The following is a 20,000-nucleotide window of genomic DNA, read 5'->3' on the forward strand; positions in this document are numbered from 1 at the left end:
TGTGCAATGACAATAAAGTCTTTTGAATTTGAATTGAATCTGAATACTGGTTGTGTCTCCACCATCCTTAGGAGAGACTTGGATGAGGGTGGCTGGAGTTGAGCATAGTGGGCAGGATGGATCTTCAGCCACTGCTGGAGGTTTTTATGTGTTGAGCCAGGGTGTAGAGGTGTAAAAGCTTCATTGGGGTCATCAGGTGGGCACCTTCCTCCATAGGTGTTTCGCTGTCCCCTGCTTTAATGCCCTGAATCACACAGATGGTGCAGTTGTGCAGTTGTTTTGGGGCCAAGGTGGTGTCTCTCCTCTTGATCCAGCGCCACCTGCTGGCCTGATTGGAGGCACTGGAGAGAGTTTTGATGGCTTGACCTCTATTTCCCATTTCCAGACTTTACAGGACATAAATATTAGATCGACATTCAAGGATCCATACTCTCTCCATCATAAGCCAATTCATTTCAAACTGGTCCTCAATGGTTGAGAATTTATAAAGTGACAATTAAATCCTCAACAACTTTCTGAATTGTATGTTTGGAGAAACCTGAAGTGCATTTTAAGTCAAATATTTCTGTCTTTGTATCATATTTTTCTTTGCTAACTTTTCAAACATAAATCTAAAATTTGCTGATAAAATAGGTTTGAATTTGAAAATACACTTTGAACTCATTGTCAATAGAAAAGGTACAAACATGTACAAACAAAATAAGAGTGGCTGATTCATTTAAAACAATTTGAATCCTGATTTTATATCTTGATGTGTATGGAATCACAGCTTTTTACAGCAAATCACTGCTTCATACTAAAAAAAACTAAATTTGACTCGATTCATCAGATAATTTACATTTACTGTACAAATGAATAATTACACTGCAAACTGTTTAATCAAAGGAGACTGAAACTCTTAGAATTTTAGAGTCTGTATTTACTTTGTGACAGAACCAACACACATAAAATCATATAGTCAAAAAATAACTCTGTTCTCTCTGCTTGTTCAGGAACCCAGTGGGTGGACCATGTGCAGGAGAACCCAGACAATACAAGATCTGCAACACTAAGGTCTGCACCATGTTCTTATTTCTTTATACACAAAGTTTTTATTTCTTTCTACACAATGTTTTTTATTTCCTTTGTGTGTGTGTGTGTGTGTGTGTGTGTAGGAGTGTGCTCCTGGCTCAGTGGATTTCAGAGAGATGCAGTGTGCTGCCTTCAATGATCGACCCTTAGTGGCTGGAAACTCCTTCCAATGGACGACGTTTCACGGAGGTGAGAGAGATGAAGTCTGAACAGCTGTTGTTTGCAGACACAAGGTTTCCAGGTTTCCTGCAGTGGAAACAGATAAATGGGATCAGAGTTAATATTAGGTGTTGTCAATGAAGAAAGCGTTCAGGAGTCCTTTGACGTCTGATGCTGAAATATTTATTGAAGCTTGACGAGGAGAGAATCAGAATTCATCGTAAACATCTGAGCATGACGCTCTCTCATATTCTGAAGTCTGCTTTCCTGCCGTCACACTTTAAACCCCAACAGATCATTTAATCTGTGGGTCTGCTCGTTCCTAAACAGTCAAATGTAGTTTCTAGTTCTGGAGACAGTGTTACCTGATGACACAGTCTCATATCTGTGATGTCTAGGGAGTGAAGGCTTTGACCTCCACCAAGCTCTCGCACTTCCCAAACACAACAGCCTGTTGCACTCTGCCCCAGAGAGGACAAGAGACAGTGTCTTTGGAAATTCCATAACAATAGGAAGAAGAATTTATGATTGTATTAATTATCAGGCCCGACACTGACATCTTGGGATGACGTCTTCAGACCTGAGACTCAAATCAAATGACATTGTAACCGACCAGAAATCACTGCACGTGTCGTTTTATTCTATGATTGTATGAACAAGAACTGTCTCGATTTCCAGTTCAGAAACTATTTCAACATGTAAAATATTCAGGTGAGTATGATAAGATACGACACATCACATTTCATAAATCCTATTAATATTATATAATTATGAACCAGCCACTGTTCCCTGTCAGGCTCTGACCCCTGTGAACTGAGCTGCTTGGCCCTGGGTCACAAATTCTACTACAACTTTGGACGAGTGCTGGATGGAACCTCCTGCAGCTCGGAGCCTGGAGAGCTGTGTGTGAACGGACGCTGCCTGGTGAGTGGAACGATTTTAAATATCTTCTCATTAAAGATCATGGTAGATCATGGTGGATCATGGTGGATCATGGTGGATCGTGATAATAGTGGATCATGATCATGGTGCATCATGGTGGATCGTGATCATGGTAGATCATGGTAGATCATAGTGGATCATGGTAGATCATGGTAGATCATGGTAGATCATGGTAGATCATGGTAGATCATAGTGGATCATGGTAGATCATGGTAGATCATGGTAGATCATGGTAGATCATAGTGGATCATGGTAGATCATGGTAGATCATGGTAGATCATGGTGGATCATGGTGGATCGTGATAATAGTGGATCATGATCATGGTGCATCATGGTGGATCGTGATCATGGTAGATCATGGTAGATCATGGTAGATCATAGTGGATCATGGTAGATCATGGTGGATCATGGTGGATCATGGTGGATCGTGATAATAGTGGATCATGATCATGGTGCATCATGGTGGATCGTGATCATGGTAGATCATGGTAGATCATAGTGGATCATGGTAGATCATGGTAGATCATAGTGGATCATGGTAGATCATGGTAGATCATAGTGAATCATGGTAGATCATGGTAGATCATGGTGGATCATGGTGGATCATGGTGGATCATGGTGGATCGTGATAATAGTGGATCATGATCATGGTGCATCATGGTGGATCGTGATCATGGTAGATCATGGTAGATCATAGTGGATCATGGTAGATCATGGTAGATCATAGTGAATCATGGTAGATCATGGTAGATCATGGTAGATCATAGTGGATCATGGTGGATCCTGTTTATGGTAGATCATGGTGGATCGTGATCATAGTGGATCATGGTAGATCATGGTAGATCATGGTGGATCATGGTGGATCATGGTAGATCATAGTGGATCATGGTGGATCATGGTGGATCATAGTGGATCATGGTGGATCATAGTGGATCATAGTGGATCATGGTAGATCATAGTGGATCCTGATCATAGTGGATCATGGTGGATCATAGTGGATCATGGTAGATCATAGTGGATCCTGATCATAGTGGATCATGGTGGATCATGGTGGATCATAGTGGATCATGGTAGATCATAGTGGATCCTGATCATAGTGGATCATGGTGGATCATAGTGGATCATGGTAGATCATGGTGGATCATGGTAGATCATAGTGGATCATGGTAGATCATAGTGGATCATAGTGGATCATGGTAGATCATAGTGGATCATGGTAGATCATAGTGGATCATGGTGGATCATAGTGGATCATGGTAGATCATAGTGGATCCTGATCATAGTGGATCATGGTGGATCATGGTGGATCATGGTAGATCATGGTGGATCATAGTGGATCATGGTAGATCATGGTGGATCATGGTAGATCATGGTGGATCATGGTAGATCATAGTGGATCATGGTGGATCATAGTGGATCATGGTAGATCATGGTGGATCATGGTAGATCATAGTGGATCATGGTAGATCATAGTGGATCATGGTAGATCATGGTGGATCATGGTAGATCATAGTGGATCATGGTAGATCATAGTGGATCATGGTGGATCATAGTGGATCATGGTGGATCATAGTGGATCATGGTAGATCATAGTGGATCATGGTAGATCATGGTGGATCATGGTAGATCATAGTGGATCATGGTGGATCATAGTGGATCATGGTAGATCATAGTGGATCATGGTGGATCATAGTGGATCATAGTCAGTGATAGTCAGTGTCTCTGTTGTTCAGTTTGCTGGTTCTTCTCTCTGGTGATATATATATATATATGTGTGTGTGTGTGTGTGTCTGTGTGTATATATAGTTATGAGGCCAATTTTGGTTGTATATCATCATTGTGAGACATTTTGTCTGGTTCTCAAATGAAATAGTGTTTTTGAGGGTTAAGACTTGGTGTTAGGGTTAGAGTTCGGGTGTAGTGTGTGTGTGTGTGTATGTGAGTGTGTGTGTGTGTGTGTGTGTGCATGCTAAAGTGTGGCATGTGAAGTAAATAAGTGATCTGTGGCAGAGGTCAGAGCTTCACAGATCCTGAAACAGGAAGCAGATGCTCCAGAACATATAGACGCATCGTGTGTGTGTTTTCATTGGATGTGTGTGCAAAGTGTGTAGATGATCTTTTCCAGCAAATGTTTCAGTGGTAATTGTTAATTCAAGTTAATTATCTAATTATGTTCTGTTAATCAATACGACTGAGAAAAGGCTGGAACATGTCAGTGAGAAGCTGTGTTGTCTACAAGTTGTTTCTTTTGTGGTTTTCACTTAACATTGATGTAAAATAGTAAGAAGAGAGTGCAGCCATGTGGCAGCTCTGTGGATTCCATTAAGACTTTGTCTTCAACATCGTGAGATCCTCGACTTCCCAGAGAATAATTCATGGATGTTGATTAAAAGAGAATCAGGCACGTGGACTGATGTCAATGAGTGTGTGAGTTTTGGTTCAGTGGTTTGGTTCTACTGAGTTTTAGTTCACAGAGTTGACCACTTGGTGCCATTCAGGACAGATGTTAATACCAGATGTGAACAGTGTCAAGGTGAAGCTCCAGAAAAGGAGGAATTAGTCCTGAATGACTTCATAACACCTCATGAAAATCCACTTGAGATATTTCAGTCTGGGACAAAGTGGTGGACCAACAAAGCAATCTGGTTTCTTGATGGGTGATTTTTCTGATTAATAAATCATCCAATGAAATAATAATAGTAATAATAATCAGTTGTTCCTGGATGACACAGACTTTAAAAATCAGTTAAAGTTGAATGAACAGGTTCTTGTGTGTTCTCTGGTGTTGTGCAGCAGCACAGTCGCTCCCTCACTGGGGCCCCTGTCCACCTTGTCACCGAGGATTCATTTCCTGTTGTGCACACACAGAAGCCTGGACGTTTGTGTGTATGTGTGTGTGTTTTAAGGGGCTCAGGGGGATGATTAGAGGTTCTTGCTCTCTTGCTGGGGAACCTTCCCGTTGACTGTGTTGCTCTGCTGAGGGACAGATGAAGGTTGGAGTAAAAGCTTCTAGTGTAAATATCTAACAACAAGAATCTCTACACACCATAAAGCATCCAGCTCATTCTCTGTGCTTTTTACTTGGACATTTTCATGTTTACAGTCCATCCCCCTAGACTCAAGCCCTAAGCTGCTGTTTTCCTTTTTTCTCGCAAGTCAATGTTTGTAAGATTGAGACACTGACAGACAGGAGCTAATAAGAAAGCAGAGTGTCGAGTGAATTCGAGTGAGTCTCAGTCGAAGGTTGAAAGTCAAACAGAAAGAAAGGTTAAAAGTCTCTCAGCAGAAAATGTGTGAGATTCTGCTTCACAACAAAATGTCAGAGAAACGAGTTTCAGCAGAAAAGTTTAACTATATATATATATATATATTGTATGTACCTGTTTGTAATATTCTGTTTTCATATTATTTTATATATTAAAGGTGTGTGTTTTTAATGTTGTGTTCTTGTTTTATATTATATTTTAATATAATATAATATATGTCGTGTTCTCTTGTCCTGTGTTGATACTTAAGAATTATTCTTGTCATTAGTGAGTCATCCTCAAACTCTTTACAATATTCTGTCACTTTTTATACTTTGTGTTCAGAGTTTTTTATAAACAGTCTGTGGAGCAGAGTTAAGTTAGAAAACTTTGTGTTCATCCTACCTGGTTTATACTTTTATACTTTTTATATAAAATTTTATACTCAATGTTTTGAGTATCTGAAGAGTGTTTTGAGATTAGATGAAACAGATTTTTTTAAATTATTGTTCACGTGTGTGGTTTATATTTAAGTTTGAATGATTTACTGAACTTATTCATCCATGTCGACTGTTTCAGAGTTAAACAACCAACACAATCTTCAGACCCAAGTTCACAACTTTTCAAAAATAAAAGCTCTGTAATTCAGCTCAGTATAAAACAGCAACAAAACAAGCACTGTGCATTTATTTTGAAGACAAATTGCTAAACAGGAAGTGATTCAGAGGTCAGTATCTGTGAATGTCTGTGTCAGTCTAGTGTGATAAAATAAAAATAATCAAATTATTAAAATGATCTGGCAGACAAGCTTCCGTAGTTCATCTGAGGACCTAGAAGAAGACATGTTCAACTCTATCCACAGACTAAAGACACACTGCCCCCACAAACAGAATTCCACTCTGAACTTTCTTGGCTCATCAGTGGATTCTTAGATGAAACTGTTTGTTTTACAGAAACCTGGCTGTGACTTCATCTTAGGCTCAAAGCAGCAGGAGGACGCCTGTATGGTGTGTGGAGGACGAAACACCACCTGCCTGCACCACAAGAGTGTGTATCAGAGCAAAGGTCTGGAGGCAGGTAGGATACACACAAACACACACACACTCACACACGACCTGGGATTCATCCAGTTTCTGTTTCTGCCCCCCCCTCAAGAGTCATTAGGTCATTCAGGATTAGTCAGGAGCTGATTGTTCTCAGATGAAGCGAACATTCACCATGGCAACATGTGTGATAAAAACAAGTGTTGCCATCCAGGAAGGAAGTCAGTTAATGATGTGTTCTATTAAATTACACTCGTTACGATTTCAGGAAGGAGGAGGAGGAAGGATTCCTCAGTTAACTGATGCTCTGGCTCCATCTTCCTCTGGATCTTGAAGCTCAGAGGAAAACTCTGATCACATAAAACTGTTGGGAGGAGGTCGGACCTGCAGAGTTTCAGGGGTTTGCTCATACTCTATGATATTTACAGTTATATAAATTATATAAATATATACATGTATATACAAAGAGGTAGAATAAGATATAATCAGATAAATAAAATAATAAATAATTATACCCACTGCTGAATCCATGTGACTCATTTTGCTTTGGGGATTCTTAGTTTAAACTAGAGACAGAGCAACAAATGAGAGATTATTTTTCACTTTCTATTTTCCATTTCTTTTACGTAAATATCTGCAAATCAGCAGCTTTATGTCGTGGACATAGACAACTGTTAATATGTATTTATATATTAAGATAAACAACATACTGAATCTCCTGCCTTCTTGAGTCTGGAACGATCAGAGGATGGAGCCGACCTATCCTGAGTCATTTTTACTTCACTTTTACTTTTACAGTGTATCGGATCAACTCTCTCGAGACTGAAACAGAAGCTTAGAGAGGAGGGAACGAAATGTTGAAAAAACATGTTGTCCCCAAACTTATATTTAATTATCATTATCATTAATAATCATTATCATTATTCATAACAGAACAGAAAGAAAATATATTGTCAGGACCGAAATTAATTTTAGAGCCCGCTGTAGGATTTGATTGAATTTACCAGCTTATGTAAAACACAAACATCTGACAGTGGTTGTGTAAAAGAGGCTCGGACTGAGCCAGAACAAAACAGGCTGATCATTTAGTATAATAGTTTTGTTTTGGCGCCTCAGCAGCTTTTTTCTGCAGCTGGGTTTCTCCACATAGGAAAAACAGGTGGAGGGCGGTGGAACAAAATGGTTCTTCACAAGGTCAGAGGGCCTCAAGGTCACATCTGTCTGAAGCTCCTCAGTTCTACATCTTCAATGAGCGGAAGCTCCACAGATCAAACTTCTGTATAGTTTCTCAAAGAGATGAACAAAATACTGAAAGTATATGTTCTTTACAGAGTGTGATGAGTTCATGCCACCGCTGATATTCACTATGGAACAGAGGGGAATCATAGAACACCAGTGGTACCATAGAACACCAGTGGTACCATAGAACAGCAGGAGAACTATAGAACAGCAGCAGTACCATAGAACATCAGGGGTACCAGAGAACATCAGGGGTACCATAGAACATCAGGGGTACCATAGAACAGCAGGAGAACTATAGAGCAGCAGCAGTACCATAGAACATCAGGGGTACCATAGAACATCAGGATTACCATAGAACATGAGGAGTACCATAGAACATCAGGAGTACCATAGAACATCAGGGGTACCATAGAACAGCAGGAGAACTATAGAACAGCAGGGGAACCATAGAACATCAAGAGTACCATAGAACATGAGGAGTACCATATAACATCAGGGGTACCATAGAACATCAGGATTACCATAGAACATCAGGGGTACCATAGAACATCAGGAGTACCATAGAACATCAGGAGTACCATAGAACAGCAGGAGAACTATAGAACAGCAGGAGAACTATAGAACAGCAGGGGAACCATAGAACATCAAGAGTACCATAGAACATGAGGAGTACCATAGAACATCAGGGGTACCATAGAACAGCAGGAGAACTATAGAACAGCAGGGGAACCATAGAACATCAAGAGTACCATAGAACATGAGGAGTACCATATAACATCAGGGGTACCATAGAACAGCAGGAGAACTATAGAACAGCAGGAGAACCATAGAACATCAGGAGTACCATAGAACATCAGGGGTACCATAGAACAGCAGGAGAACTATAGAACAGCAGGAGAACTATAGAACAGCAGGGGAACCATAGAACATCAAGAGTACCATAGAACATGAGGAGTACCATATAACATCAGGGGTACCATAGAACAGCAGGAGAACTATAGAACAGCAGGAGAACCATAGAACATCAGGAGTACCATAGAACATCAGGGGTACCATAGAACAGCAGGAGAACTATAGAACAGCAGGAGAACAAGAGAACACCAGGGGTTACATAGAACATCAGGGGTACCATAGAACAGCAGGAGAACTATAGAACAGCAGGGGAACCATAGAACATCAGGAGTACCATAGAACATCAGGGGTACCATATAACAGCAGGAGAACTATAGAACAGCAGAAGAACCATAGAACACCAGGGGTTACATAGAACACCAGGGGTACCATAGAACAGCAGGAGAACTATAGAACAGCAGAAGAACCATAGAACATTAGGAGTACCATAGAACATCAGGGGTACCATAGAACAGCAGGAGAACTATAGAACAGCAGAAGAACCATAGAACACCAGGGGTTACATAGAACATCAGTGGTACCATAGAACATCAGGGGTTACATAGAACATCAGTGGTACCATAGAACAGCAGGATAACTATAGAACATCAGTGGTACCACAGAACATCAGGGGTTACATAGAACATCAGGGGTTCCATAGAACATCAGTGGTACCATAGAACATCAGGGGTTACATAGAACATCAGGGGTTCCATAGAACATCAGTGGTACCATAGAACACCAGTGGTACCATAGAACATCAGGGGTTCCATAGAACATCAGTGGTACCATAGAACATCAGGGGTTACATAGAACATCAGGGGTTCCATAGAACATCAGTGGTACCATAGAACACCAGTGGTACCATAGAATACCAGTGGTACCATAGAACATCAGCGGTTACATAGAACATCAGTGGTACCATAGAACATCAGTGGTACCATAGAACAGTAGGAGAACCATAGAACAGCAGGATAACTATAGAACATCAGTGGTACCATAGAACATCAGTGGTACCATAGAACAGTAGGAGAACCACAGAACAGCAGGATAACTATAGAACATCAGCGGTTACATAGAACATCAGTGGTACCATAGAACATCAGTGGTACCATAGAACAGTAGGAGAACCATAGAACAGCAGGATAACTATAGAACATCAGTGGTACCATAGAACAGTAGGAGAACCATAGAACAGCAGGATAACTATAGAACATCAGTGGTACCATAGAACATCAGGGGTTACATAGAACATCAGGGGTTCCTTAGAACATCAGTGGTACCATAGAACATCAGTGGTACCATAGAACATCAGTGGTACCATAGAACATCAGGGGTACCATAGAGCATACATAAATGAATTTTAATGTTCTTGAGTTCTGAGGCTTTTCTTCTCTTGGCCTCGTTTAAATGTGTTGTCGTGTTCCTGGTCATAAAACCAACGTTCTGACTGAATGTCTCTGTTGAGCAGACGGACGTTTTGGATACAATGAGGTGGCCATGATTCCGGCTGGAGCCACTCACATCCGAGTCACTGATGACAGCAGGAATTATCTGGGTAAGATATTGTCCAGGTAAAGAGAGTCACTCCATAGAACCATAGTTATTACTTCCATTGTTACTTCCATAAAGTTATGGTGTCACATGACCTTAGTGGCTCGTCTGACATGCCCCCTATTAAAACCAGGTCATTTGAGAGCAGAGGTCGACACTTCCCACACGGACCAATCAGAACAGAAAACAGCATGAAAACATTTTCAATAACACAAATATATTATATTTATTATAATGATTATAATCACATATAAGCAGAATCCTTTGACTCTCTGCTGCTTCTCCCCAGAGACAAGAGGGACTTCATCTCATTTGGTCTCTGGAACTGCTACATGTTCTCCAGTCAACATAACAACAAAGGGCATCTATTCCCATCCTTGTTTATGAGACCAAAATAAAACACTGAGGTCTTGACAGGGACCACAGGGCCGGAGCAGGTGAAGGTACTTGATTCCATCGTCATGGAAAATCCCTCTTAGCTCTGAGGGCAGACAGCTGCCACACATGGCTGACATACCTTCTGACAGTCAGCCTTCACCCACTGATATAGAGACACGATTGTTGGTATTTGGTTGTTAGACTCACTTATCAACAGTGAATAACAGCAAACGTTTCCTTCTTTGCTTCCTCCATTCACCTTCTCTTCTCGTCCAGCCCTCCAGAATGGTCGCTCTCAATTTCTAATCAATGGTCACTGGAAGATTAGTGTTCCAGGTGAGTACAGTGTAGCTGGGACCAAGCTGCTGTACCGACGCTCCGCAGACACCTGGGAGAGCTTTGAGGTACCAGGACCCACCCAAGAAGACCTTCATCTGATGGTGAGAGACCCCTGATAAAACTGTAAGATGATCATCGTCTTTATCTGAGGACCTGGAGATGCTGTATCTGAACTATACCCATCCAGCTAACTAGCTTTTATAGTCTCTACCATGCAATGAATCCTGGGATAGGTTGGCTCTAGAAGAATCCACCCATTGGATCCTATGTTGCTCAGTGATGGAAGTTCAGGTTTGAAGGAGCCTCAGGGAGTTTTCCCTCTCTCAGTCGTCAGAGCTGCTCATTGTGGGAACTGTTGGTTTCTCTATAATTTTTAAGATCTTGACCTTCTATGTAAAGATCCTTAAGATAATGTATATCATGATTTGGTGCTATACTTATAAAATGTAATTGAATTAAATTGAAATGGGACAGCTTAGCCACAACCCATCTCTAAATGCATCCCTCAAAGGATGCAGCCACTGAATGTAGGACACATTTTAAAATACTCCATATTCTTCACAGATCATTCAAACCCAGGCCACTCTAAATGTTGCCATGTTGTTCTTGTGTGCAGGTGCTGGCAACAGACAGAAACTCGGGCATCGAGTACGAGTACTGGCTTCCATCAGACCAGTACGCCCTTTACCATGGGAGGAGGAGTCCACTGCGTCAGCCTCACCACACTGCCAGCTACTGGGATCAACCCACCACCACCCGGCCTCCTCAGGTCACCACCAAACCACACTGGAGTAAGATAAATCGATAGATACTTTATTGATCCCGAAGGAAAGTCAAGACCATCTTGAGAGAAAAAATCCAAGTGAATCCATTAACACAAAGTTGTTCAGGTTCCATTTTCAACACAACACAAGAAGAGATGTTCTGATACCATTTCCCAGTGCTGCCCAATCCTGAGTACTGATCAGATACCAGGATAATATCAAGGTTACGTTAGGGTTATTTAATGGTTATATTAGGGTTTTAGGGTTATATCAAGGTTATATCAGGGTTATATTTAGTTACATTAGGGTTATATTTAGTTACATTAGGGTTATATTAAGGTTATATCAAGGTTATATCAAGGTTATATCAGGGTTATATTTAGTTACATTAGGGTTATATTTAGTTACATTAGGGTTATATTAGGGTTATATCAAGGTTATATCAGGGTTATATATAGTTACATTAGGGTTATATTAGGGTTATATCAAGGTTATATCAGGGTTATATATAGTTACATTAGGGTTATATTGGGTTATATTGGGTTATATTTAGTTACATTAGGGTTATATTTAGTTACAATAGGGTTATATAATGGTTATATTTGGTTACATTAGTTGAATGGATTCTATTGATATTTTTTATATATTTGGTTACATTAGGGTTATTTAATGGTTATATAATGGTTATATTTGGTTACATTAAGGTTATCTAATGGTTATATAATGGTTATATAATGGTTATATTTGGTTACATTAAGGTTATCTAATGGTTATATTAGGGTTATATTTGGTTACATTGGGTTATATTTAGTTGAATGCACTGTATATTTTTCTACTCTTTTCAAAGCAGTAAAAGCCGCGTTCATCCATGAATTAATGCTGACTAGACTTTTCTGTCAGGGGGAAGTAAGGGTTCAGTATCTTGCCTAAGGAAACTGAAGTGATTAAATCACCCACCTTCTGGTTAGAAGACAACCCGCCTTTCCCCCTGAGCCACGCTGCCATTGTCATTTCAAATGTGTTGAATTAGCAAGAAGTAAGTTGTTTCACCACAATGAGACAAACATCCACACAAACTGTTTTCTCATCTTTTTCATACTAAGAAGAAAAATATGGAGAAAGATAAAGCGCATTAAAAGGCAATGTACTTAGAAGTACTTACAACAAAGAATATAAAAAATATTTACAGAAGAAGATCTTTATATGTCAGGGCAGCTCACTGGCTCTGAACCACAGTGACATTTTGATCCAATTAATCTTTAAAACAATTTCAATAAAATAAAATATTAAAATCATTCGTTCGGTTGTGTGTTTTCTTTCTTGTTAGTTTTAAAGCCGGAGAAGCCGCCACGCCACTCAGGCCACCACAACCGCCGCCAGCGCCCTCACCAGAACCCTCGACAGGCTGTCCTGCCGCGCCTGGAGCGGGAGGAGAACCACAGGAACCTCCTGCCTCAGCCCTCAGCTGGAAGTACGTCCACCAACTGATCAACAACAAGCTCAGATATCTGTGCCACAATTAACTTTACATGGAGTTAGACAATATGAATTTTTTATGTTGAATTTGTGTTTAGTCAAACTTAGACAAATTTGAAATGAAGGAACAACAAAACTAAAACTACAGTTTCCAATGGCTCCAGTAAATGTTCCTACGTGTTGTATCTTGTAGAAACTTCTGCTGATGGTTAAGGTTTTTACATTTTTAGAGATGAAGACATTAAATAAAGACAGAAGATGTAAAGAAGACACATTAGGCTCCTTTGGTTTCCAGTTGATATTTAGACTGATTTATCTTTTCATTTTTATTTCATCATGATCATGTTATTTTCTGTTTGGAAGGGATTAATAGCATTTATCTATCCTCGCTAAAATATTTGACACTTTGCCAGTTGAGCACAGCACAACACCACCATCTCATACACATATTATCAATATCTTAAATGACTATGTCTCCTGACATGTTGACATATTGTTATAAGGTCCAGTTTTGTATATTTATATTTCTGCTGTGTTCATTCTTCAGGACATTGTGGAAAATGTCAGCGTGTAAAAGGTCAAAGGGAACGACAGAGACAGTATTGTCAGAAGGACTTCAGTAAGTCGGAATCTTGTTGATATGCTATTTGAAAATAATTTGTGACCGAACGATAAGTTTCAAATGCACATTTTTCAACATTCAATGTCTCTGTCAGTTTTCCGGGCCAGAGTCCTTGGGAAGCTGTATCGAGGCGAGGAAACGCGTTATGACGTCCAGATCATCCACACCTACCGGAACCGCTTCCGTCTGGAGCACCGGGAATTCCTCTGGGTCCCCAACGTGTGTGACTGTCCTCACCTGGAGGACGGAAGACAGTATATACTCATGGTGCGTCGTCACATTAACTATGAGCAAACGTTAAACCGCATCCTGCTGGAGGAGGACAGCTACGTGGTGCCATACAGACCCAGAGAGGACGAGCTGCTGCGACCGCTCGAAAGTCTTTGCAGCAACAGAGGAGCCAAACAACCGGCGGAGCTGAGGGGATGAGGGTGGAAACTGTTTGTCAGAGAAAGAACTGAATCTTTCTTCACCTGCAGACTCTGAAGCTGAAACTCGCCATATTAATGAAAAGATTATTGTACCGTATCGAGCACTTTAGGTGGATGATAGTTCACCTTTAAACACAAACCAAAGAGCAGAACGTTGACTGAAATGAATCTCAAAACACTGGAAACAGCTTCACAGTCGACATCTGCCTCTTCTCCTTCTTCAGGTCTCCAGATGTTTCCAGCTGCTCAGTAAAGTTTCTGCAGCAGCAAATCTTTAAATGTTAAAACATCAACATTAAATGTTTTATTGACTCTGAGGCTCCATCCCCACAAACTTGTTTCCAAACCGTCTCCGTCCACGCAAACATGAAAACACACATCACATGACCACTAACGTGCACTGTTGCGCACGACAAGAATAACATCTGTCTCCTCCACATGTAAACAGCTGGAATAACATCTGTCTCATCTACATGTGAACATCTGTATCATTGTGAAATAACAGCAGCAGAGACAACAGGGTCAGTAACACTTTGATTCCATGTTGTTCTACTCTGGTACCTTAGGCTGGTTGGTTTCTTCATGGACGGAGGTCATGTGACAGGAGACGAATCAGTGAAAGCTGTGTCATCACCAAAAAGAACCAATCAGCAAGAGATGGTGAGCGTCTATGTCATTGTCGTCATCTCAGTTTCTGTCCGTCCAAAATAAAACTGTCAGAGTCTTCAGAGTAAAATGAGTCCATCACTCGCACTGTGAGCGTCTCTCTAGAGTTGTGTGGACGTCAGAAGAATCTGTAGAGATGATGAGTTTTAAAGAAAACGTAGTCGTGTGGATGTAGCTACAAAATTAAAGCATGAGATCGAGCTGCCAAAACAAAATCCAAATCATAAATGTGGATTAGAATATAATTTAATCTAAGAAAACTATTTCAGAAAAAAAACTTTGCACCAAAACAGTCACAAAATAATGAACATCCCAGATGTTCAGGTTCTGAAGGTGAATTTTTCTTTTTGCTTTCACTCAAGATATTTAACAACACATGACTTCGCACTGTATTTATGTATAAAAACATAAGCTTAAACTTATTGGGTGTCACTTTTTTAATGTATTTCACAGTGTTTGATATTTGTATAGTGTGGTTACATCAGGTCTGCTTTGTGATTCAATACACAGTATTTTATTTTGTGGCACTGATACTTGCAGACGGTTCATAGTTTGCTCTTGTGCCTTTTGTTGTTAATTGATCTACCTGTGCCAAAAAACTTCTTTCTGCATTTGTCTATGTAAAGTATGAATGAAAATATAAATATATTATAGAGGTTGAACTATTGCAACTTTATTCTAAAGTAAATCTAAGTATGTTATAAGGTTTTTCCCTCCAGTGAACACGGAGCTCACAGTTGAACAAAAATACACCGGAACAGCAGCGTTTGTAAGAAAACAATGTATTTACAACAAGTCTTTACATCAACAACAAAGAAAACACTGCTATAGATAATAACACTGCATATCTATATATATAAACCTATGATAACACTTTATATTAGGGAACACATATCAACCATTAACTAGTTGCTTATTAGCATGGATATTAGAGGCATATTGGCTCTTTGTTAGTCATTATAAAGCACTTATTAATGCCTTATTCTTAATTACCTTATTCTGCAACTACTCCATGGATTAACACTTTGTGTGTTCCCTAATATAAAGTGTTACCAAAACTATATATATATAAAACTACATATATATATATATATATGTGTGTGTTTGTGTGAGTGTGTGTGTATAAATACCTCTCTATATATTTGACTGAGCCAGCTGCTCATTAACTGTGAAAGAGTCATCACAGACTTTTCAGCTCAGATTCCTCTCAGGAGCACAAGAGAAAATTAGTCCAGGTTTCAACCTCAACATGAACTTTTGAGGGATGTGGAAGAGGGGGCGCTATTTTAGATTCACCTCAGTGTCTCACAGACACGACTACTTTATCTGAAGGCATGAGACAGAAAACGTCCATCTCCTCTGGAGTTCAGTTTTGTTTTCGAGCACTCGTGGTTTCAAATCGAGTAACAAATGCAAGATAAAAGTCTGTAAACAATGACAGTTGACTCGAGACATTATTATCAGAGAATGATGTAAAACAACATTAAAATGCAAACTATTTTTTTCCCCAATAAACAACATTGAAACAAATCTCTTGTTGAACATCATGTCCGTTTAGCTGCCTCGCTCGGTCAGACCCCCGTCACTGAGCAGTGTGAACTACAAAAGAGAACCTGTTGATCCTGAGATCTTTGACACTTCAAGCTTCATTTCAACACATGAACAAATCTCTCTTTAGTTCGGATCAGGAGTTAAGAACTGGTCCTGAAGCTCACTGAGGACTTCAACCCTAACCCACCTGAAGATTCTCTGTGATTCGATTTTATTACCGAGTTGTGTAACTGGATGGAAATTTCACTTGTTAAGTATTAATGATGTTTTAGTTCTTTAAACAAAAAAAGAGTTTGAAATAAACAGTTTTCAGACATGAACTGTGTAGACATGTTGTGTAGTCATGTTGTGTAGTTGTGTTGTGTAGACGTGTTGTGTAGACGTGTTGTGTAGTTGTGTAGTCATGTTGTGTAGTCATGTTGTGTAGTCGTGTTGTGTAGTTGTGTAGTCATGTTGTGTAGTCATGTTGTGTAGACATGTTGTGTAGACATGTTGTGTAGACATGTTGTGTAGTCATGTTGTGTAGTTGTGTTGTGTAGACGTGTTGTGTAGACATGTTGTGTAGACATGTTGTGTAGTCATGTTGTGTAGTCGTGTTGTGTAGTTGTGTTGTGTAGACGTGTTGTTTAGACGTGTTGTGTAGACATGTTGTGTAGACATGTTGTGTAGTCATGTTGTGTAGTCGTGTTGTGTAGTTGTGTTGTGTAGTTGTGTTGTGTAGACGTGTTGTTTAGACGTGTTGTGTAGACATGTTGTGTAGACATGTTGTGTAGTCATGTTGTGTGGTCGTGTTGTGTAGTTGTGTTGTGTAGACGTGTTGTTTAGACGTGTTGTGTAGACATGTTGTGTAGACATGTTGTGTAGTCATGTTGTGTAGTTGTGTTGTGTAGACGTGTTGTTGAGACGTGTTGTGTAGACATGTTGTGTAGACGTGTTGTGTAGACATGTTGTGTAGTCATGTTGTGAAGTTGTGTAGTCATGTTGTGTAGACATGTTGTGTAGTCATGTTGTGTAGACATGTTGTGTAGACATGTTGTGTAGAAATGTTGTGTAGTCATGTTGTGTAGACATGTTGTGTAGACGTGTTGTGTAGTCGTGTTGTGAAGACGTGTTGTGTAGACGTGTTGTGTAGTTGTGTAGTCATGTTGTGTAGTCATGTTGTGTAGTCGTGTTGTGTAGTTGTGTAGTCATGTTGTGTAGTCATGTTGTGTAGACATGTTGTGTAGACATGTTGTGTAGACATGTTGTGTAGTCATGTTGTGTAGTTGTGTTGTGTAGACGTGTTGTGTAGACATGTTGTGTAGACATGTTGTGTAGTCATGTTGTGTAGTCGTGTTGTGTAGTTGTGTTGTGTAGACGTGTTGTTTAGACGTGTTGTGTAGACATGTTGTGTAGACATGTTGTGTAGTCATGTTGTGTAGTCGTGTTGTGTAGTTGTGTTGTGTAGTTGTGTTGTGTAGACGTGTTGTTTAGACGTGTTGTGTAGACATGTTGTGTAGACATGTTGTGTAGTCATGTTGTGTGGTCGTGTTGTGTAGTTGTGTTGTGTAGACGTGTTGTTTAGACGTGTTGTGTAGACATGTTGTGTAGACATGTTGTGTAGTCATGTTGTGTAGTTGTGTTGTGTAGACGTGTTGTTGAGACGTGTTGTGTAGACATGTTGTGTAGACGTGTTGTGTAGACATGTTGTGTAGTCATGTTGTGAAGTTGTGTAGTCATGTTGTGTAGACATGTTGTGTAGTCATGTTGTGTAGACATGTTGTGTAGACATGTTGTGTAGAAATGTTGTGTAGTCATGTTGTGTAGACATGTTGTGTAGACGTGTTGTGTAGTCGTGTTGTGAAGACGTGTTGTGTAGACGTGTTGTGTAGACGTGTTGTGTAGTCGTGTTGTGTAGACATGTTGTGTAGTCATGTTGTGTAGTTGTGTAGTCATGTTGTGTAGTCATGTTGTGTAGTCATGTTGTGTAGACGTGTTGTGTAGTCATGTTGTGTAGTCATGTTGTGTAGTCATGTTGTGTAGTTGTGTAGTCATGTTGTGTAGTCATGTTGTGTAGTTGTGTAGTCATGTGTAGACATGATATGTAGACACGTACATGTCTTCTACGTGTACGGCACATACAGAATGTGAGGAACACGTCAGGAAATGTCAGGAACATGTGAGGAACAAGTCGGGAACATGTGAGGAACATGTGAGGAACATGTCAGGAACATGTGAGGAACATGTCAGGAACATGTCAGGAACATGTGAGGAACATGTGAGGAACATGTCAGGAACATGTGAGGAACATGTGAGGAACATGTGAGGAACATGTGAGGAACATGTCAGGAACATGTGAGGAACATGTGAGGAACATGTCAGGAACATGTCAGGAACATGTGAGGAACATGTCAGGAACATGTGAGGAACATGTCAGGAACATGTCAGGAACATGTCAGGAACATGTGAGGAACATGTCAGAGCTTCAGTTCAGGTCTGAAAACAGCTGAAGAGAAGATTTAGATTTTAAGGTCTTGACCTTCTATGTAAAGAGCCTTGAGATAACGTATATTATGATTTAGTGCTATACAGATAAAATTGAATTAAATTAAAAGTAAATGTCTTTACGTGTTCACAGAACAATGTTAAATCACTCACATTCATACAGTGCATCTATGTGCAGCACCACTCAAACATCACTGACAGCTGTCAGGGGTCATTTGGCTTCAGTGTCTTGCTCGAGGACACTTGAAATGATTTAGACGGAGATCTGACTCAATATTTACTTAATTTCTTTGATTATTGATTAACTACTTATAATACTTACTAACTAGTGTTCGGACCAGCTCTTGAGTTTGATTGGACTTTAAACACCAAGAAAGATTTGTTCATGATCACAAACTTTGCCCGTCAACAATCAGACGGTTTTCCTTTATCAGAAAAATAATGGTAAAAATAGGGATGCATGTCTCTGTAGCAACATTACAGCAAATATCTAGAACTGCTCCTCTCTTGTAACAGTAATAATCTAAAAACAGCTAAAAACTGAAAATAATACCAAAATGAAACCATAATAAGTTTGTTTTCACTGAATTACTGTAATTCTCACATTACACAGAGTTACACTTCACTCCTTTAACCCCTTTGGCAATACACTGTATTAAGTGTGTTTCCACAGCAGAGTCCAGTGGTTTAAGTTCATGTTGTCCAGCCTGTGACATCAGCTCTTATCAGCAGGGCACGAAGCTCTCTGATTGGTCCGTGAGTCTCTGACCCCTGAGACCTCCTTCCTGATACCCTCTGTTGAGAGGTGCCACAAACAAGCTCTCAGTCTTTTGACCCTAGTCGTCCTGCCGGCCCCTCACAGGCTGTCAGACACTGACAGTGACGTGACGCGACGATGCTGAGCGTCGTTTGATACGTGAGCGGCGAGGTCTTGATTCGGACTGGCAGCTGCACAGAGGGCCCAGCAGCAGCCAGAGGTAGAGGATGACACAGGCCCAACACGACGACATCTTCACCCAGAAGGTGGACCAGCTGCCGTGGGTGAAGGTCGTCTCCAACACTGCCGACTCGTAGCTGGTGACACAGTTCAACTCATGTTGACAAATCTTATTGAGAGGTTTTAAAGTTTTATATCTAGATTC

The 20,000-nt window shown here is 40.2% G+C and overlaps 2 protein-coding genes across 5 annotated transcripts in view; one reads left to right on the plus strand and one right to left on the minus strand.

Annotated features, from left to right (window-relative positions):
* adamtsl5 (ADAMTS like 5) overlaps nt 1–15,245 on the plus strand; it is a 28,792-nt gene extending 13,547 nt beyond the window's left edge. For all 3 annotated transcript variants that reach the window (XM_069528594.1, XM_069528602.1, XM_069528589.1), the window contains 10 exons: nt 993–1,053; nt 1,155–1,260; nt 2,027–2,154; nt 6,371–6,494; nt 10,065–10,151; nt 10,802–10,965; nt 11,481–11,655; nt 12,956–13,099; nt 13,652–13,723; nt 13,821–15,245. In XM_069528594.1, the coding sequence (XP_069384695.1) occupies nt 993–1,053; nt 1,155–1,260; nt 2,027–2,154; nt 6,371–6,494; nt 10,065–10,151; nt 10,802–10,965; nt 11,481–11,655; nt 12,956–13,099; nt 13,652–13,723; nt 13,821–14,155 (1,396 nt within the window). In that variant the 3' untranslated portion in view covers nt 14,156–15,245. The remainder of the gene's footprint in view (nt 1–992; nt 1,054–1,154; nt 1,261–2,026; nt 2,155–6,370; nt 6,495–10,064; nt 10,152–10,801; nt 10,966–11,480; nt 11,656–12,955; nt 13,100–13,651; nt 13,724–13,820) is intronic.
* Nucleotides 15,246–15,588: 343 nt separating this feature from the next.
* Nucleotides 15,589–20,000, minus strand: part of serinc4 (serine incorporator 4) — a 25,603-nt gene continuing 21,191 nt past the window's right edge. For both annotated transcript variants that reach the window (XM_069528608.1, XM_069528614.1), the window contains exon 11: nt 15,589–19,932. In XM_069528608.1, the coding sequence (XP_069384709.1) occupies nt 19,725–19,932 (208 nt within the window). In that variant the 3' untranslated portion in view covers nt 15,589–19,724. The remainder of the gene's footprint in view (nt 19,933–20,000) is intronic.

This window comes from Paralichthys olivaceus, chromosome 1, assembly GCF_024713975.1.
Source record: "Paralichthys olivaceus isolate ysfri-2021 chromosome 1, ASM2471397v2, whole genome shotgun sequence".
In the NCBI taxonomy this organism is placed as follows: Eukaryota; Metazoa; Chordata; class Actinopteri; order Pleuronectiformes; family Paralichthyidae; genus Paralichthys; species Paralichthys olivaceus.